General features: G+C 40.4%; 1 protein-coding gene across 2 annotated transcripts in view; it reads left to right on the top strand.

Moving 5' to 3' along the window:
* The window catches only part of LOC110487402 (uncharacterized), a 29,875-nt gene extending 13,922 nt beyond the window's left edge, over nucleotides 1-15,953 (top strand). For both annotated transcript variants that reach the window (XM_090196102.1, XM_036942389.2), the window contains exon 2: nucleotides 11,527-15,953. In XM_090196102.1, the coding sequence (XP_090052228.1) occupies nucleotides 11,527-12,683 (1,157 nt within the window). In that variant the 3' untranslated portion in view covers nucleotides 12,684-15,953. The remainder of the gene's footprint in view (nucleotides 1-11,526) is intronic.
* The last annotated feature ends 5,471 nt before the right edge of the window (nucleotides 15,954-21,424 follow it).

Genomic DNA, 21,424 nt, shown 5'->3' with positions numbered 1-21,424 from the left:
TGAATGAGACCCTCTTCACCAGTAGACTTGGCCTCACTCCAAAGACAACGGAATGAGAAATGTTTTAAGGTTATACCAAGGATCATTTTGCTATCTAATTTTGAATTGTAAGACGCCTTGAAGTATCAACAAAAAATATATAAAAGATTATTTGTCCATACTGCTGTAACACATTGGAAAACATTCACAACATGGAACAACCGTAACCATAGTAACAATTAAAAGGAAGTTTGTTCTGAGGAGTCTGTCCTGTATCTGAGAGATATAATAACAAATAACAAATATATATGAACGACCAAGTAGATCTAATGTCTCAATTTTATTATGGCAGACCAGCTAAATCTACTGTCTCAATGTCTCAATTAGATTACGAAAGACCAGCTAGATTTACTGTCTCTAGTAAATTATGAAAGACCAGCTAGATCTACTATATTATGACAGACCATCTGCAGTCTCTAATATATTATGACAGACTAGATAGATCTACGGTCTCAATTATATTATGGCAGATCAGCTACATATACGATCTCAATTAAACTATGAAAGACCGGCTAGATTTTCTGTCTCTATTATATTATGACAGACCAGCTAGATATACTGTCTCAATTATATTATGACAGACCAGCTAGATCTACTGTCTGAATTATATTATGACAGACCAGCTAGATCTACTGTCTGAATTATATTATGACAGACCAGCTAGATCTACTGTCTCTTCTATATTATGACAGACCAGCTACATCTACATTCTCTAATATATTATGACAGACCAGCTACATCTACATTCTCTAATATATTATGACAGACCAGCTAGATCTACTGTTCCTATTATATTATGACAGAGCAGCTCGATCTACTGTCTCTACTATATTATGACAAACCAGCTAGACCTACTACAGTCTCAATAATATTATGGCAGACCAGCTAGATCTACTGTCTCAATTATATTACGAAAGACCAGCTAGATTTCCTATCTCTAGTACATTATGACAAACCAGCTAGATCTACTGTCTCTTCTATATTATGACAGACCAGCTACATCTACATTCTCTAATATATTATGACAGACCAGCTACATCTACATTCTCTAATATATTATGACAGACCAGCTACGTCTACATTCTCTAATATATTATGACAGACCAGCTACATCTACATTCTCTATTATATTATGACAGACCAGCTAGATCTACTGTCTCTATTATATTATGACAGACCAGCTAGATCTACTGTCTCTATTATATTATGACAGACCAGCTAGATCTACTGTCCCACCTTTATTATGACAGACCATCTAGATCTACTGTCTATATTATATTATGACAGACCAGCTAGATCTACTGTCTCTATTATATTATGACAGACCAGCTAGATCTACTGTCTCTATTATATTATGACAGACCAGCTAGATCTACTGTCCCACCTTTATTATGACAGACCATCTAGATCTACTGTCTATATTATATTATGACAGACCAGCTGGAACTACTGTCTCTGCTATTTTATGAGAGAACAGCTAGATCTGTCTAATTATATTATGGCAGACCAGCTAAATCTACTTTCTGAGTTACAGTGCCTTGCGATAGTATTCGGCCCCCTTGAACTTTGCAACCTTTTGCCACATTTCAGGCTTCAAACATAAAGATATAAAACTGTATTTTTGTGTGAAGAATCAACAACAAGTGGGACACAATCATGAAGTGGAACGACATTTATTGGATATTTCAAACTTTTTTAACAAATCCAAAACTGAAAAATTGGGCGTGCAAAATTATTCAGCCCCCTTAAGTTAATACTTTGTAGCGCCACCTTTTGCTGCGATTACAGCTGTAAGTCACTTGGGTTATGTCTCTATCAGTTTTGCACATCGAGAGACTGAAATGTTTTCCCATTCCTCCTTGCAAAACAGCTCGAGCTCAGTGAGGTTGGATGGAGAGCATTTGTGAACAGCAGTTTTCAGTTCTTTCCACAGATTCTCGATTGGATTCAGGTCTGGACTTTGACTTGGCCATTCTAACACCTGAATATGTTTATTTTTGAACCATTCCATTGTAGATTTTGCTTTGTTTTGGATCATTGTCTTGTTGGAAGACAAATCTCCGTCCCAGTCTCAGGTCTTTTGCAGACTCCATCAGGTTTTCTTCCAGAATGGTCCTGTATTTGGCTCCATCCATCTTCCCATCAATTTTAACCATCTTCCCTGTCCCTGCTGAAGAAAAGCAGGCCCAAACCATGATGCTGCCACCACCATGTTTGACAGTGTGGATGGTGTGTTCAGCTGTGTTGCTTTTACGCCAAACATAACGTTTTGCATTGTTGCCAAAAAGTTCAATTTTGGTTTCATCTGACCAGAGCACCTTCTTCCACATGTTTGGTGTGTCTCCCAGGTGACTTGTGGCAAACTTTAAACAACACTTTTTATGGATATCTTTAAGAAATGGCTTTCTTCTTGCCACTCTTCCATAAAGGCCAGATTTGTGCAATATACGACTGATTGTTGTCCTATGGACAGAGTCTCCCACCTCAGCTGTAGATCTCTGCAGTTCATCCAGAGTGATCATGGGCCTCTTGGCTGCATCTCTGATCAGTCTTCTCCTTGTATGAGCTGAAAGTTTAGAGGGACGGCCAGGTCTTGGTAGATTTGCAGTGGTCTGATACTCCTTCCATTTCAATATTATCGCTTGCACAGTGCTCCTTGGAATGTTTAAAGCTTGGGAAATCTTTTTGTATCCAAATCCGGCTTTAAACTTCTTCACAACAGTATCTCGGACCTGCCTGGTGTGTTCCTTGTTCTTCATGATGCTCTCTGTGCTTTTGACGGACCTCTGAGACTATCACAGTGCAGGTGCATTTATACGGAGACTTGATTACACACAGGTGGATTGTATTTATCATCATTAGTCATTTAGGTCAACATTGGATCATTCAGAGATCCTCACTGAACTTCTGGAGAGAGTTTGCTGCACTGAAAGTAAAGGGGCTGAATAATTTTGCACGCCCAATTTTTCCGTTTTTGATTTGTTAAAAAAGTTTGAAATATCCAATAAATGTCGTTCCACTTCATGATTGTGTCCCACTTGTTGTTGATTCTCCACAAAAAAAATACAGTTTTATATCTTTATGTTTGAAGCCTGAAATGTGGCAAAAGGTTGCAAAGTTCAAGGGGGCCGAATACTTTCGCAAGACACTGTACTATATAGCCTAGAAACCTGGTTAAACTATCATTATGACATCATGGACAAATTCTAGAATATACTATATATTCTAGAAACTTGGTTAAACTATCTATGACATTATGGATTAATTCTAGAATATACTATATAGCCTAGAAACCTGGTTAAATTATCATTATGACATCTAGAATATACTATATATTCTAGAAACTTGGTTAAACTATCATGACATCATGGAGGAATTCTAGAATATACTATATACTCTCTGGCCTACCTGGTTTAAATAAAGGTGAAATAACAGATATGTGATAATTCAACAACATAACTGGTTGTGCTTATCTGTTACCAGATCTTCAATACAACTAAGTTTCTAAGTCTTTAACCACACTGTATCGTTACACTGGTGAATAAAAACTTATGCTTCCTACACTTTAACTTGAATGAAAATTAAATATACGTTTTACTCAACTGCGTTACCCACTCCAGTCAACAGATGGCGATGTGGGAATTAAGGCAATGCTGCTGGTGTGACGTATGATCTAGTGGACGGAACGCTTCTTTCAACAGCAGCAACAACAGTTAGTCAGACACCTGCGTAGCTTGCAAGACAAAATAGACGAACCAATAAAGTTATTTCGACGCTTAAGTGTTTATTACCACTGTGTTTAAACCACTCCTGTCGTCTAGTTAGTTATCCGATTTCATATTTACGGTGTTGTTGTTATTAGTCAGCTAGCGGGCTGGTTGAGTTAGCATTAGCCTAGCTAGCTAACATCCCCGACCATGCGGTCACTAAACTACTCCCCTGCTAAAGAAGAGAAGGGCTGCTGGACGGAGGAAGAGGAGGCTGTTACAATACAAAAACAAGTAGAGGGTGAGGCTGTTACAGTGAAAAAAGAAGAGAAATACGTTTCAGTGAAAGAAGAGGAAGACTCGTTCAGAGTGAAAGAAGAGGAGGATGTTACAGTAACAGGAGAGAAGGATGAATTTTATGGTGTGAAAGAAGAGGCGGAGGAGATGACTGTTACATCCACAAAGGAGGAGGAAACTGGATATCTGGGCCCGGTTTCCCAAACGCATCTTAAGGGGTCCAATGGTTCTAACGGTGAACGGGCCCTGATTAACACTAGTAAGTACTGTCTTAAAAACAGTGGCACAAACTCTGCAGTTGTAGAACTGATGTTTGGTGTTAAAGCGGAAATCGGCAATTGCTACATCCGTATTGTGACTTTTTAATTATTTATTTATAGCCATTGATTCTTGAAGTGTGTAACACATGCCTCATGAGCTCATGAACTGTTTTACCAAATACGTTTTTTTTACTCAAGTGTTTAGAAACAATTCCCGCTTTAACACCACTGTATAACCTCAACATGGTTAAAACTGTTATGTTGATATAATTTATGGTCAGTCCTTTCATCCATAGGTCTGTCTGAATTTTGAAAGTAGTTACATTTCTCCAACCCCATCATCTTATTACCAAAATAGTTGTGGAATGACATATTTGTTATTGTTTGAACTGCAGATTGCTGGGTTGTGTGTTTTTTTTAAACAGCAACAAAATGGCTGCCCAGATGCTTGGTTTGTTAAACAGCTGAGGGATGGGGGAAGGAAAAGTGTTACCACTCTCACATTCATAGGTTACGGTTGCTACAATAGCTTTCTCTAACACCTAGCGACCTTGTCAAGAAGTTCAGAAATCTTGGCGTAACAGTTCTAAGTTGTTGGCTTGACAGTCACTGGACCCAGGTTTCAGCTCGGGGCTACCCCCTGAATTCACTACACTTTGAATACAACGACTGGCCATCCATGAGGTCAAAATTATTGTTTTAAACAGATTGAGGCTATATAATATATTCTATAAATGCCCGTGTCGATTTCCTGTGGGGGCAAATTATTAGAGCTGTTTAAGTCATTGTATAATATTCAGCCAATTTCTTTCATGCCATTACATTAGATTCAATTACATTCATGAATTGGTTTGAAACCTTTGTTTTAAACCCTCAAAGTTGGTGCCTTGACGGATTTGTAAAAAATGGTTTGTCATTAAACATTTATGTTTCTAAAAGTAACCTTTATTTAACTAGGCAAGTCTGTTAAGAACAAAATCTTATTTACAATGACTACCTACCCCGGACGACGCTGGGCCAATTGTGCGCCACCCTATGGGACTCCCAATCACGGCCAGTTGTGATACAGCTTGGATTTGATCCAGGGTCTGTAGTGACTCCTCAAGCACTGAGATGCAGTGTCTGCTGCTCCTTCTGGGAGCCCCAAAATCATGTTCTAGTGTTGTCCCCAACTAAAATACATATTGGTCGACCAAGAGTCATCTGTAATTTTTACCAATCGCCCAATGTGTTTTTATAAAATCTATATGTACTGAACGAATGATGCTTTATGCACGCTGTTTGGTTAAATAAACACGACACACAAATGACTAGAGGGGGCCAGTCATCAATATAACCTGACTAGACGGAGACTGGCATCGACACAACCTGTCTAGGAGGGAGCCAGTCATCGACACAACCTGTCTAGGAGGGAGCTGGTCATCGACATAACCTGACTAAATCATTTCAGAGTTTGCTAAATCCAATGGTTTTTAACTGAGTGTCATCTTGTAATCCAAGATGGCGTAGCAGTAAGACGTGTTTGTTGTAAATGCTTTTTTTTCTCGTCTTTTTGTATAAATTGCAATACATTTCAATCTCTTTTTCCATTTTTAAATTAAATATACCTTTCAATCTCTAGTGGCTCCTTATGTTAAGCTGGAAAAACTGTTTTCGTGCAAAACAATTTCGTAAGCTTTGCACCAGACGCACCGGAGTGGCTATAGTGGCTAATGAGCTGACACTCAGTTAAAAACCATTGGATTTAGCAAACTCTGAAATTATTTCGTATTTCTGTTCCCACGAAAACTGTTTTCCCAGCGTATCATGAGGAGCCACGAAATGATACATAGTTCAAGTGCATTTCAGTATACAAAAAACTGTCCGACAGCAAGATCCTGTATTTAAGTTGAAGTTCATCATATGCTAGCTTCGGGACAAGGGCGTCATCGACGTCTGGCAAAGGCCGGTTGAGGGCACATCGGATGGAATTGCGTCGGCAGACCAGTCGTGATGGATCGTGGGGCTCCATGTCGACAAAGGGTCCAGGCCAATTGGTATAATATGAATTGTAGCTGTAGTCATTTTGTTTGCTAGCCGGGAGATGGACCTGGCTCGAGGCTAACTGGTGCTAGCGTAGTAATGACTACCTAATGGCTTCCCTGGTTCATATATTCCTGTTCACTGGACCCTATGATCTATGATCACTTGGCTATATAGCTGATGCCTGCTGGACTGTTCATTAATCACGGTACTCCATTTAGTTTATCTGTCAACCTCAGCTTCGAACTCAGGGCCCGTGTGTCGTTAACCGACCCTCTCTGCCCGTTCATCGCCATTTTACCTGTTGTTGTTGTCTTAGCTAGCTCTCCCAATCAACACCTGTGATTGCTTTATACATTGCTTTATTTATCTCTAATGTCAATATGCCTTGTATACTGTTGTTTAGGGTAGTTATCATTGTTTTATTTTTACTGCGGAGCCCCTAGTCCCACTCAACATGCCTCCAAGAACTCTTTTGTCCCACCTCCCACACTTGCAGTGACCTCACCTAGCATAACTGGTGCCTCCAGAGATGCAACCTCTCTTATCATCACTCAATGCCTAGGTTTACCTCCACTGTACTCACACCCTACCATACCCCTGTTTGCACATTATGCCTTGAATCTATCCTACCACACCCAGAAATCTGCCCTTTTTATTCTCTGTTCCCAACGCACTAGACAACCAGTTCTGATAGCCTTTAGCCGTACCCTCATCCTACTCCTCTGTTCCTCTGGTGATGTAGAGGTTAACTCAGGCCCTGTGTGTCCCAGGCACTCTCATTTGTTGACTTCTTTAACCATAAAAGCGTTGGTTTCATGCATGTTAACATTAGAAGCCTCCTCCCTAAGTTTGTTTTACTCACTGCTTTAGCACACTCGACCAACCTTGATGTCCTTGCCGTGTCTGAATCCTGGCTTTGGAAGGCCAACAAAAATTCAGAAATTTCCATCCCCATCGACAACATTTTCCGTCTAGATATAACTGCCAAAGGGGGAGGAGATACAATCTACTGCAGAAATGGCATGCAAAGTTCTGTCATACTTTCCAGGTCTACACCCAAACAGTTTGAGCTTCTAATTTAAAAAATGAATCTCTCCAGAAATCAGTCTCTCACTGTTGCTGCCTATTATAGACCCCCCCCCCCCCCCTCAGTTCCCAGCTGTGCTCTGGACACCATATGTCTGTTTGATCAATGTCTATTGATTTCCCCCCATCTATCTTCTTTCTGTTGGGTGACCTCAACTGGGATATCCTGATATGCCGTTCTACAAACATGGGCACCCTCATAGATATTATCCTGACCAGCTTGTACTCCAAATTCACCTCTGCTGTTCTCAGTCAGGATCTCAGCGATCACCCCCTAATTGCCTGCATTCGTTATGGGTCCGCGGTCAAACGACCACCCCCCCATCACTGGCAAACGCTTCCTAAAACACTTCTGCAAGCAGGCCTTTCTAATCAACCTGGCCCGGGTGTCCTCTGAGGATATTGACCTCATCCTGTCAGAAGAGGATGCCTGGTTGTTCTTTAAAAGTAATTTCCTCACCACCTTAAATAAGCGTGCCCCTTTCAAAAAATGTAGAACTAAGAACATATATAGCCCTTGTTTCACTCTAGACCTGACTGCTCTCGACCAGCACAAAAACATCCTGTGGCGTACTGCACTAGCATCGAATAGTCTCCGCGATATGCAATACACACAGTCAGTTAGGAAAGCAAAGGCAAGCTTTTTCAAACAGAAATTTGCATCCTGTAGCTCGAACTTTAAAAAGTTTTGGGACATTGTAAAGTCCATGGAGAATAAGAGAATCTCATCCCAGCTGCCCACTGCACAGATGTTAGGAAACACTGTCACCACCGATAACTCCACAATAATCGAGAATTTCAATAAGCATTTCTCGACAGCTGGCCATGCTTTCCTTCTGGCTACCCCAACCCCGGCCACAGCTCCCCACCCCCCGCAGCTACTTGCCCAAGCCTCCCCAGCTTCTCCTTCACCCAAATCCAGATAGCTGATGTTCTGAAAGTGTTGCAAAACCTGGACCTGTACAAATCAGCTGGGATAGACATTCTGGACCCTCTCTTTCTCAAAATATCCGCCGCCAATGTGGCAACCCCTATTACTAGTCTGTTCAACCTCTCTTTCTTATCGTCTGAGATTCCTAAAGATTGGAACACTTCCGCGGTCATCCCCCTCTTCAAAGGGGGCGACACTCTAGACCCAAACTGTTACAGATCTATATCCATCCTGCCCTGCCTTTCTAAAGTCTTCAAAAGCCAAGTTAACAAACAGATCACTGACCATTTTTAATCCCACCGTACCTTCTCCGCTGTGCAATCCGGTTTCCGAGCTGGCCACGGGTGAACCTCAGCCACGCTCAAGGTCCTAAACGATATCATAACCGCCATCGATAAGAGACAATACTGTGTCGCTGTCTTCATCAACCTGGCCAAGGCTTTCGACTCTGTCAATCACCGTATTCTTATCGGCAGACTCAACAGCCTTGGTTTCTCAAATGACTGACTCGCCTGGTTCACCAACTTCTTCTCAGACAGAGTTCAGTGTGTCAAATCGGAGGGCCTGTTGTACGGACCTCTGGCAGTCTCTATGTGGTACCACAGGGTTCAATTCTCGGGCCGACTCTTTTCTCTGTATATACCAACAATGTTGCTCATGCTGCGGGTTATTCCTTGATCCACCTTTACGCAGACGACACCATTCTGTATACATCTTGCCCTTTTTTGGACACTGTTAATTTCTTGGTGACGGGGGCAGTATTGAGTAGCTTGGATGAATAAGGTGCCCAGAGTAAACTGCCTGCTACTCTGTCCCAGATGCTAATATATGCATATTATTGTTAGTATTAGATAGAAAACACTTTGAAGTTTCTAAAACTGTTTGAATGATGTCTGTGAGTATAACAGAACTCATGGCAGGTGAAAACCTGAGACAAATCCTACCAGGAAGTGGGAAAAACTGAGGTTTGTAGTTTCATTTAAGTGATTGCCTATCCAATATGCTGTGTCTATGGGGCCAGATTGCACTTCCCAAGGCATCCAGCAGATGTCAACAGTCTTTAGAAAGTTGTTTGAGGCTTCTATTATGGAAGGGGGTCGAATAAGAGCTGTTTCAACAAGTGGACTAGGCTGTGGCCAATCAGTTTTTTACGGCGCGGTCACGCCGTTCCCCCTTTTTCCTCTGTAATGAATACGCTATTGTCCGGTTGGAAAATTATTGAAGATTTATTATAAAAAAGACCCGAAGACCCTATTGATTGTTAACATCGGTTGACATGTTTCTACAAACTGTAATGGAACTCTTGACTTTTCGTCTGGATTTTGCGCTCGCGCATTGTGCCTTTGGAATAGTGAACTAAACACGCGAACAAAACGAAGGTATTTGGACATAAATATGGATGTAATCAAACAAAACAAACATTTATTGTGGGAGTCCTGGGAGTGCTTTCCAACAAAGATCAGCAAAGGTAAGTGAAGATCTATAATGCTCCACAATTTGGCGGGTAACTGTATAGCTTGCTTTTGTGGCTGAACGCTGTTCTCAGATTATTGAATATTGTGCTTTTGCCGTAAAGCTTTTTTTGAAATCTGACACTGCGGTTGCACTAAGAACAAGTTTATCTTTAATTCTATGTAAAACATGTATCTTTCATCAAAGTTTGAGTATTTCTGTTCTTTGATGTGGCTCTCTGCAATTTCTCTGGATGTTTTGGAGGCATTTCTGAACATGGCGCCAATGTAAACTGAGGTTTTTGGATATAAATATGAACTTGATCGAACAAAACATACATGTATTGTGTAACATTGAGACCTGGGAGTGTCATCTGATGAAGATTATCAACGGTTAGGGATTCATTTATCTATATTTCTGCTTTTTGTGACACCTCTTTGGTTGGAAAATGGCTGAGTGCTTTCTGTGACTAGTTGCTGACCTAACATAATGATATGTTCTGCTTTCGCCGAAAAGCCTTTTTGAAATCAGACACTGTGGTTGGATTAACGAGAAGTGTATCTCAGTTTACATTGGCGCGTTAAGTGCAGTAATGTTTTGATTCCAAAACACAAGGGGATTCTGCAGAAATACTCGTAATAAACATTGATAAAAGATACAACTGTTATTCACAGAATTAAAGATGGAATTCTCCTTAATGCAACTGCTCTGTCAGATTTTTTAAAAACTTTACGGAAATAGCATAATCTGAGAACGACGCTCAGAACCCAAAACAGCCAGAAGAATATCCGCCATTTTGGAGTACAGAAGTTAGAAATTACACCATAAATATTCACTTACCTTTGATGATCTTCATCAGAAGGCACTCCCAGGAATCCCATTTCAACAATAAATGACTGATTTGTAACACAAATTTCCATAAAGTCCATCATTTATGTCCAAATAGCCACAAATTGTTAGCGTGTTCAGCCCAGTAATCCGTCTTCATGAGGCGCAGGCACTTTGTCCAGACAAAAACTTGAAGTTCCTTTACAGTCCTTTAGAAACATGTCAAACGATGTATGGAATCAATCTTTAGGATGTTTTTAACATAAAACACCAACCGGCGAATTCCTTTGTCTGAAGAAAAGCACTGGAACGAGAGGTAACTCTTCTTCTTTTTTGATTTTTTAAACCTTTATTTAACTAAGCAAGTCAGTTAACTTCTTGGAACTCTGGGGGTGGTAATTTCATTATTGGATAAAAAAAAAGTTCCCGTTTTAAGCGCGATATTTTGTTACGAAAAGATGCTAGACTATGCATATAATTGACAGCTTTGGAAAGAAAACACTCTGACGTTTCCAAAACTGCAAAGATATTGTCTGTGAGTGCCACAGAACTGATGCTACAGGCGAAACCAAGATGAAATTTCAAACAGGAAGTGCCCCAGATTTTGAAGGCGCTGTGTTCCAATGACTCCTTATATGGCTGTGAATGGGCCACGAATGAGCTTAGACTTTCTGTCGTTTCCCCATAGTGTCGACATCATCAATGTTACTACTAATGTGAGAACAAGACAAAATGTGACTATTCTTGCTCATTTTAAGACAATTGTCAAATAATTTTAACATTAATTTACAGACCTCAATTGTTGTACAACATCATGGCTACTCTGTTGGCCTGACCTGTCTTTTAAAGTATTTTTCTGCTGTTGTGGGCCTTGAATCATTTGACTTTGTTGTTCACACAGGAGAGAGTGGGGACTATCGTGGATCCTCTGGGGATCCTCAACAACCTCATGATGCTGAAGAGGCAGAGAAGAGTCTCTCCAGATCAAAACACCTCAAGAAACACCTGCGGAGATCCACAGGGAAGAGAACTCACTGCTGCTCTGACTGTGGGAAGAGATTTACCTTATCAGGCATTAAAATTCATCAGAGAACACACACAGGAGAGAAACCTTATAGCTGTGGTCAATGTGGGAAGAGTTTTAGTCAATCTGGAGATCTGACAGTGCACCAGAGAATACACACAGGAGAAAAACCTTATAGCTGTGATCAATGTGGGAAGAGTTTTAGTCAATCTGGAGATCTGACAGTGCACCAGAGAATACACACAGGAGAGAAACCCTATATTTGTGGTCAATGTGGGAGGAGTTTTGTTCAAGCAAGCCATCTGACAGTGCACCAGAGAATACACACAGGAGAGAAACCTTATAGCTGTGGTCAATGTGGGAAGAGTTTTAGTCAATCTGGAGATCTGACAGTGCACCAGAGAATACACACAGGAAAGAAACCCTATATTTGTGGTCAATGTGGGAAGAGTTTTGTTCGATCTGACCAGCTGACATTACACCACAGAACACACACAGGAGAGAAACATTTTAGCTGTGGTCAATGTGGGAGGAGTTTTACTACATTTAGCTATCTGACAGTACACCAGAGAAAACACACAGGAGAGAAACCTTATAGCTGTGATCAATGTGGGAGGAGTTTTACTTCATCTAGCTATCTGACAGTACACCAGAAAAAACACACAGGAGAGAAACCTTTTAGCTGTGGTCAATGCGGGAGGAGTTTTACTACATCTAGCTATCTAACAGTACACCAGAGAAAACACACAGGAGAGAAACCTTATAGCTGTGATGAATGTGGGAGGAGTTTTACTACATCTAGCAATCTGACAGTACACCAGAGAAAACACACAGGAGAGAAACCTTATAGCTGTGATCAATGTGGGAAGAGATTTGCTACATCTGGCCACCTGACTCAACACCAGAGAATACACACAGGAGGGAAACCTTATAGCTGTGGTCAATGTGGGAAGAGTTTTTCAGCATCTAGCAATCTGACTATACACCAGACAACACACACAGGAGAGAAATCTCATAGCTGTGACCAGAGATAATCTTAAGGAGTTGTTTCATGATTTCAATGAATTAATGTCACAATGTAGAATGTTTAACATTGTAGTAGGAGTATTTTAATGATTTCACAATGTAGAAGCCTAAACGTTTGCCCCCTTATGAATTGATTTCAACATGGATATTAGCCTCGGAAAATCCAGGCTCTGAAATGGAAGAGTACTCTTTATGTGATTTAACAAAAATGGACAAAGAAAAGAGTTCAAATCAAATGTATTTATATAGCCCTTCTTACATCAGCTGATATCTCAAGGTGCTGTACAGAAACCCAGCCTAAAACTCCAAACAGCAAGCAATGCAGGTGTAGAAGCACGGTGGCTAGGAAAAACACCCTAGAAAGGCCAAAACCTAAAAAGAAACCTATAGAGGAACAAGGCTATGAGGGGTGGCCAGTCCTCTTCTGGCTGTGCCGGGTGCAGATTTAAACAGAACATGGCCAAGATGTTCAAATGTTCATAAATGACCAGCATGGTTAAATAATAATACTCACAGTAGTTGTCGAGGGTGCAACAGGTCAGCACCTCAGGAGTAAATGTCAGTCGGCTTTTCATAGCCAATCATTAAGAGGATCTCTACCGCTCCTGCTGTCTCTAGAGAGTTGAAAACAGCAGGTCAGGGACAGGTAGCGCGTCCGGTGAACAGGTCAGGGTTCAGTTAACTGGAGCAGCAGCACGACCAGATGGACTGGGGACAGCAAGGACTCATCATGCCAGATAGTCCTGAGGCATGGTCCTAGGGCTCAAGTCCTCAGAGAGAGAGAATTAGAGAGAGCATATTTAATTTCACACAGGAAACCGGAGAAGTACTCCAGATATATAAAACTGACCCGAGCTCCCCGACACATAAACTACTGCAGCATAAATACTGGAGGCTGAGACAGGAGGGGTCAGGAGACACTGTGGCCCCATCCAATGATACTCCTAGACAGGGCCAAACAGGAAGGATATAACCCCACCCACTTTGCCAAAGCACAACCCCCACACCACTAGAGAGATATCTTCAACCACCAACTTACCATCCTGAGACAAGGCCGAGTATAGCCCACAAAGATCTCCGCCACGGCACAACCCAAGGGGGGGCGCCAACCCAGACAGGGAGATCACTTCAGTGACTCAACTCACTCAAGTGACGCACCGCTCCTAGGGATGGCATGAAAGAACACCAGTAAGCCCCTGTAATAGGGTTAGAGGCAGGGAATCCCAGTGGAGAGAGGGAAAGGGCGGTTCGTTGCTCCAGAGCCTTTCCGTTCACCTTCGCACTCCTGGGCCAGACTACACTCAATCATATGACCTACTGAAGAGATGAGTCTTCAGTAAAGACTTAAAGGTTGAGACCGAGTCTGCGTTTCACATGGGTAGGCAGACCATTCCATTTAAATGGAGATCTATAGGAGAAAGCCCTGCCTCCAGCTGTTTGCTTAGAAATTCTAGGGACAATTAGGAGTTGTTACACTTACCACATTGGTGACCCACTTGAATCAAAATGCAACACTTCAAAATGTGGTGAGCTATTTTCTACAAATTGTCCTCTAACCAGGGATGTACACATTACTCCCAGATTCCATGTGGTTTTTGAGCTGTTAGTTTTAACAGGACGTGCAATCTAATCTTTCTCTTGCACAAATGATTTTAGCATGATATCGATGAGTGATGACAAATACGTGTTGCATTCCCTTGTTTAGCGACCCCTAAATTTAAACGCATCACTCCAAAATGTAGCTGACTGTCTTCTGCAGGTTGTCCTCTAACCAGTGAGGTAAAATATATCTCCCATTTCCATGTTTTTTTTTCTGTTGTGTCAGTTTCAACAACACTTACAACCGAATTTCCCCCATAATCGATATCAGTGAATTATTGCTACTGTCAAAACAGCTTTTTTGGTGCTTGTGCAGTTTATAAGGAGCTTGTTTTAAAAATACAAGCACAATACGATTATTGTGGCAGATGTTTGTGTGTATAGCACATGTTACGTTTTCAATGTATCCCAAACTGTTCCTGCATATTGGTTATTGATTTGGATACGTTAAAACTGTGTTTTGACATTGGGCTATCCCACTTAGCAAAATGTCATTGAAAAGATGTTGAAAATATGACTATGCAATCAAATATTTCAATTCATGTAACATTTAGTAGTGATATTTATTCATGCAACCAACTGGTACAATTATATTGACATTGTTGCCATGTTTTTAGAATATCAGGGTTAATTCTCACGTGCCAAACCAAATGTACTAGAGCATGACATTGGGGACTGGGCCCAGAGCCAACAACATGCCTATCGAGTGAACCCTGAAAAGAGAAAGAAGCTCCGCAGTGAGGTGGAAAGTTACTACGGATATCGCAGAAGTTTCCTCATGAAATCAGACATGTCCGCGGTAAGGAAAATTTGGTTGCTGATTATCTCTGGGGTCAAAAAGATTTGTGTTTTGCGTTTATCCAGTGTGTTTAATTGGAGTTTTATCTCTTTTCCGTATTGAAACTGCACTGTTGGTTAGGGGCTCGTAAGGAAGCATTTCACTGTTGTATTCGGGGCATGTGACTAATACAATTTGATTTGAGTTTTGTTTGGGCTCGTTCCAAGGGGAAGAGAGTTCTAGAAGCTAGTGAGTTTTAGGAAGACGAGAGTTCTAGAAGCTAGTGGGTTTTAGGATTCTATAGAAAGAAAAGGAGAAAAAAATAATACGATTGTTTGTTATTTAGGAATGTGTTTTTTTTTCTTTCTTGTTTTTAATTGTTGACAGCCAGTAGACGCCATGTTTTATATTGGTGAAGCATTGTAGTTGATTGTAATGTCAACTTGAAGTTGTTTTCTGTTGGTGGTGAGCAAACTTGTCCAACAAAAATATAGGATATAAGGGGGAAGGTGTTCCAGGCTTTGGTTTTTCCATTTATGCTTTGAGGTTGGACTTTCGCGTGTCTTGCTCGTTGGCACGTCTAGCTCGTTAGCACGTAGGACGCACTGATCGGTGTCACCTCGTTAGTCGGTATGTGTTACACCTGTGCTGGCTTGTCCATCTCGTTAGTGGGAAGGTGTTTTACCTGAGCTGTTCCAGGTTCTATTTAAGAGTGTCTGGCCTCTTAATATTTTAATCTATGGCATTTTCTTAGGGTGCTCATTAGTCTTCTGTTTGATATGTACTAAATATTTCTGTTTTTTTCCTGTGTAGCCATTGTGTTGCATTCATGTCTGAAATGTGCTGTACAAATAAAGCTTGATTTGATTTCAACAAATGAACCCAATGACCGACCAATCAACAGACTCCTGGTCCCTCTTAGTATGAAAATCAGTATCAATCCCATGTCAAAGGATTCAACTAACTGAAACAAACAGATCAATCCCACTTTTCAAGCCTGCTGAAGGTGTGGTGGAGTGGTAAACACCACCCCTGGCTCTACCAAGGGCTTGAGGTGTTCTCCCACAGCTCTGCTTATGTCATGTTCTGTGGCCTTGCCGTTCCATTTCTTGACTGCATTTAGTCATATTATATAAAACACTCAAAGTAATGGATATGCATCTATGGCCTCCATAACACCTGACACCTAAATGTGACTTCTTTTATCAGATCTCTCCAAGCTGCATTGGGTTCAGATCTAACAGGATGGGCCTTTGACATAGTCTGGACACAGTCAGGCCACCAAATATGCACAAGCAATGTAAAGAAATTACCTTCATAATATCAAAGAACAAATGTGTGCCTGAGGGGAAATGAACTTTCATTTAGCCAAAAGGGGTGAGATATTACACCAATATCAGTGGACAATTTGCACTAATGTAAATAAACATGGATGATGGAGCATATTACCTTTTGCTGAGATGATGAACTGCTAATGAGACATACATATTTACAATCTAAACCATGTGTGACCTCTCACCTCTCTGGCTGTAGAAGTGTTCTTCCTAACCAGTCCCTCAACAGCTCTGACTGAGCTCCACCCTCACTGTGTATTCAGAGGAGAGGAAGGCTGAGGAGGGATGGAAGGATCAGTCACTTAATAAAGTGTAGAGCTGCTGTCAGAATCACTATTTTAGTAGTTAATTAAAGTAATTAAGGCTTAATGACTGCTGAATACCAACTATCAATTATTTAGATCATGTATTTTTAGGTAGATATACATCCTTGGGACGTCCCTAGCCCGTTGAAGTTGACATTTAAAATGGCTAAGTTTAGGGTAGGGATGTCCCAAGTATCCCAGATAGCATTGAACATTGTGCATTCTTCTGTCTCTTTTACATAGCAGGTGATGGGTTCTGAACTTGAAAATATTAAATATCCTTATGTGAAATTGAATGAAACAATAATGTATGTTGATGCTAATATGATGTACAATATTCCATGATGTTTCTATACGATAACAATAGAGTAATATTTAATATGATGTACAACATTCCACGATGCTTCTATATGATAACAATAGAGTAATATTTAATATGCCATATACTATTTTAAGTTTCACTAATTAACTTAATCATTATGGTTCAACATCAGTTCACCGTCTAACCTCATACTGTATTGGAGCAGCAGCAGCTGACTGCCCAGTTCAACGTCAGTTCACCGTCTCACCTCATACTGTATTGGAGCAGCAGCAGCTGACTGTATCGTTGATGTTAATCATCATGTTTTGAATCTGAGAGTAAATAGAGCCGACGTCAACTCTAAAAATGAAGGGTTCAACTGGAGTTGTTCTCAGAACCCCTAAGAACCGTAGGGTTCTTGGTCAATGAAAAACAGCCCCAAAAGGTTCTTCAAAGAACTTGTTAGAAGGTGGGTTCATCGAGGAACCTCCGTTGTTGCTGGACTTCTTCCGGGAACTTCGCAATTACAACTGAAAACGATGGTGACAAGTTTGGATGCGACAACAAGTTAAAAAGGTTAAGTTGGGTTGATGTTTGGCTCTGAATGTCTCGAAATAATTTATATATAATAAAACATACTAAAAATGAATAACGAAGACAATGATGGTTTTCTGTGAATATCTTCCATAACGTTGCTATAGTTAATTACCGTAAATATTAGAAAGCCGGGTTTGACCGTCAGCGTTGTGTGAGCTACAGTACAGTACCGTTATCTAGCTAGATAACGTTATGTCCTAACTAGGCACAACTAGGTTTGGATTATTTCCCTCAACTATATTTACCGTTTCCATAAAGCCAACATGGCTTTACACTCATTAACGTAAGTTTCCAATCTAGAGCAGTTCCCACTTTTGTGATAATGAACTAGCTAACGTTAACTAACTAACTAAGGACGGTGACCTGTCCAGACGAGATGTTACAACGAACTGAAACGTCTTCCTCTTTATATAGCCTGCAATACTATTAACTCACAAGGGGGCATAACGTTACATGGACAGTACTATCCCATTTTGGAAACGTTACATGTACAATACTATCCCATTTTGGAGACGTTACATGTACAATACTATCCCATTTTGGAAACGTTACATGTACAATACTATCCCATTTTGGAAACGTTACATGTACAATACTATCCCATTTTGGAGACGTTACATGTACAATACTATCCCATTTTGGAAACGTTACATGTACAATACTATCCCATTTTGGAAACGTTACATGTACAATACTATCCCATTTTGGAAACGTTACAAGGACAATACTATCCCATTTTGGAAACGTTATATAGACAATACTATCCCATTTTGGAAACGTTACAAGGACAATACTATCCCATTTTGGAAAGGTTACATGTCTGCGCCCCTGTGGAGGGAAATTAATATCTTAGATGGTAGCTGAAGATGGGATTCAAATACATAATGGTATTAATACAGTGATACTACCTATTTTGTATAAATGCCCTTTAGAATCCAAACACAGTATTGCCACGCAGCAAAATGTTGCGTATAATCATTCAAGTCAGCCTGGTAAAATATTGAACAATTTGTGTACAAAGATATCTTGAAATGTGATATTAGGCCTGTGTGGCAGTACTGTATTGGCTAGTGCTTTCCCCAATATGTTCTTCTATTTTACATTCAATTGTATATTGATGCCATTTATCTTTCAATGTTTATTTAATATATATATTTTAATGCTTGTAAGACGATTCTTTGACACATTTTCTCTTCCTTTGATATTCTTATAGGACAGAACATGGACACAATGCAATTGGGATCAAGAAGAAGGAACAGATCTGTTGCAGGACAGCTGCATTTGAAGTGTACATTTAACTTTCATAGCAGTCAATACAAACTGAAATCTATTAGCATCCAAATGTGTGCAAATTATCTTTTCAGATCTTCTCAGAAATGAATCAAGTCCATGGAATGGATATAGACAAAAAGAGAATTGAAGGACTAGCAGAGGTAGAGAGGCGAGGCAGGGGTGAGGACATCATCCTGCTATTTTGCCTGTCCTTGAAGGACAATACAGAATAGGGATTTGCTCTTATTCATTCCCTTTCTCTAATGTATTTTGTAATAAAATTAGCAAGTGTAGTAAGATCATTGCTTTACTTTACTTGGACTGGAGACCACAGCAGCGATTTTACTCTTGCCCTACCTCTTCAAAGAGGACCCAAGGTATGCCTATGCACCAATCATATGTTTCTTCATAAACATAGGTGTGCATGCTTATATAAAACTACAGCTGAACATTTGTTATGTTATGTTAATTGTATGTGTATGAATCTTTTCTTACTTTTGTTGACACAGATTTCACCGCTCTTCACTCCTTTATTGCACATCGGTGGAAATCCATTTCACCATGAGAGTGAAATCCCGCTGGCCTTTGATGGGGAGAACATCCACGCCCTCGAGGACGTCCCCATGGGACTTGGGTCTCTGCTAGGGGTGTATTTAATTATTTTCTATTAATTTTCCCCAAAATGTCAGAAAAACACTTATGTTGTTAAGTTACTGTGTTCTGGGGATAAGAGAAGTTGGGTAAAGTTACCAGGGCCGGTCATAAAGATGGCAAACTTCCTAACATAAGTGAATATGATATACACACTGAAGCGGAAATATCTGTATTTAGCATCAAGTCTACAATATTGTTAGTTTACCTATGATTCATTTTTAATGTATGTTGTTTTTATTGTACATCATTATCAAAAAAATATTTAAATGTCATGAAAAGCACTAAACAAAGTAAATGTATGGTCTGACATGTCTGCAGAAATGTGTTTTCTAAATATTAATTCACATGTGTGGTGCCATTAAATAAAGAATGAATTATTTAAATCAATATTGTCATTATTAAAATATGTTTTTATAATGGAGGGAGGGTGGACAGGGAGTTTAAGAAATGAACCCCAAAAGGTTCTTTGAGGAACCATGATAAGGGGTTCGCTCGCTGCCTCTCAGATCAAAGGTTGGTGCATCTGCTCCATTCCCGAAGTGTGCTCTCCCTGAGATTGCAAGTTTGAGGGATCCTCGTGCACGATTTACCCAGGATGTCAGGATTCATATCCCCATTGCCAAATGTGGTGGTTAATTTCTCTAATATCAAATGAAGAGAAACACAAGTCAGTTATTCTTAAACTAAATCTTTATATACTTAATATGGGAGCAGGGCAATACAACGCACACATATAAAGTGAATCAATTGAGTGCTCTACGATAATGATGGCTGGTCGACAAATCACCCCCAGATGATTCGTTGAGAGCCACGAGACAAAAGTATTTTACAGCCAAGATACACCCCTTTCAATCTACATGACAAACAATAGATGTATAGAACAGGTCACAAGGTTAAGACTTGTATGAAATATACTTATAATTCACAGCAGACAGCATCTGCTGTAAAAACAGTCCTCTTTGTGTAGAGACCAGGGTCTTGCCCTGGGGTCATCTCTCCCTGGTACCATATAGAACAGAAACTCATGCGGTCTCTTTAGGTTTTATCACCTAAAATACATTGTAAATCTCCTGTCAGTGTTTTCACCCAGGGGCCCATCCTCAGTAGAACACACAGAAACTATAGTTCTAAGAACTCTCTATTCTGTTGCATAAAACAACCATTTGATGCAATAAAAATATTATAACATAATCTTGCAATTTTGCTCTCAATGTCCACTGAAAGTTGACTAGTAACAACAACAGGGACCTAAAAGACACCCACCATGAGACCCACTAAATCTGCCCAAGAAGCGACAAACAAAAGAAAAAACCCCACCAAACGTAAAGACAGGAAGCAAACCAAAAAGGTGGTTAAAATAATTTATTACAATCAATACCATTCATACTATTACAAAATCATATTTCTCATTCATTCTTAATTAATTCTATTTACAAAAACATCAAACAAAAACAAACCTCAGGGGAGCATCGTCCCTCCCCGTCATACCTAACCAATACCTAACCCTTTCCCTATCTCCCCTTCCCTAATCTATCCCCTTACCAAACTCACTCTAACACTCCCAGCCCTAAACCCCCTTTCCACCTCTCCCGTGCCGCATGCTTCCCCCACTTCCTCTCCTCCCTCTTCATCTTCCCCCTCAAATCACCTTCCACCCTTCTCACTATCCCTTCCACCCCCCAATCTCTCCCTGTCTTGACTAAATTCTGCCTGGCTTCCCACAGTCCCTTTTTAAAGAGACTCATGAGAAGCCACAGCAGAAACCTGTCTCTATCCGTTTCCTTTGCTCTCCCTACGCCTCTCTCTAGCCTAGCCCATGTCAAAACAAAATCACTCCTAACCACACCTAGCATTACCCGTGCCCTAGCCCAGACTAGTCCGGCAAAGGCACAGTCCCAGAAGGCATGGC

This window comes from Oncorhynchus mykiss, chromosome 13 (genome assembly GCF_057628025.1).
Source record: "Oncorhynchus mykiss isolate SJ-2025 chromosome 13, ASM5762802v1, whole genome shotgun sequence".
Classification (NCBI taxonomy): Eukaryota; Metazoa; Chordata; class Actinopteri; order Salmoniformes; family Salmonidae; genus Oncorhynchus; species Oncorhynchus mykiss.
Note: the sequence above shows the minus strand (reverse complement) of the source record. Positions and strands in the feature narration are given on the sequence as shown.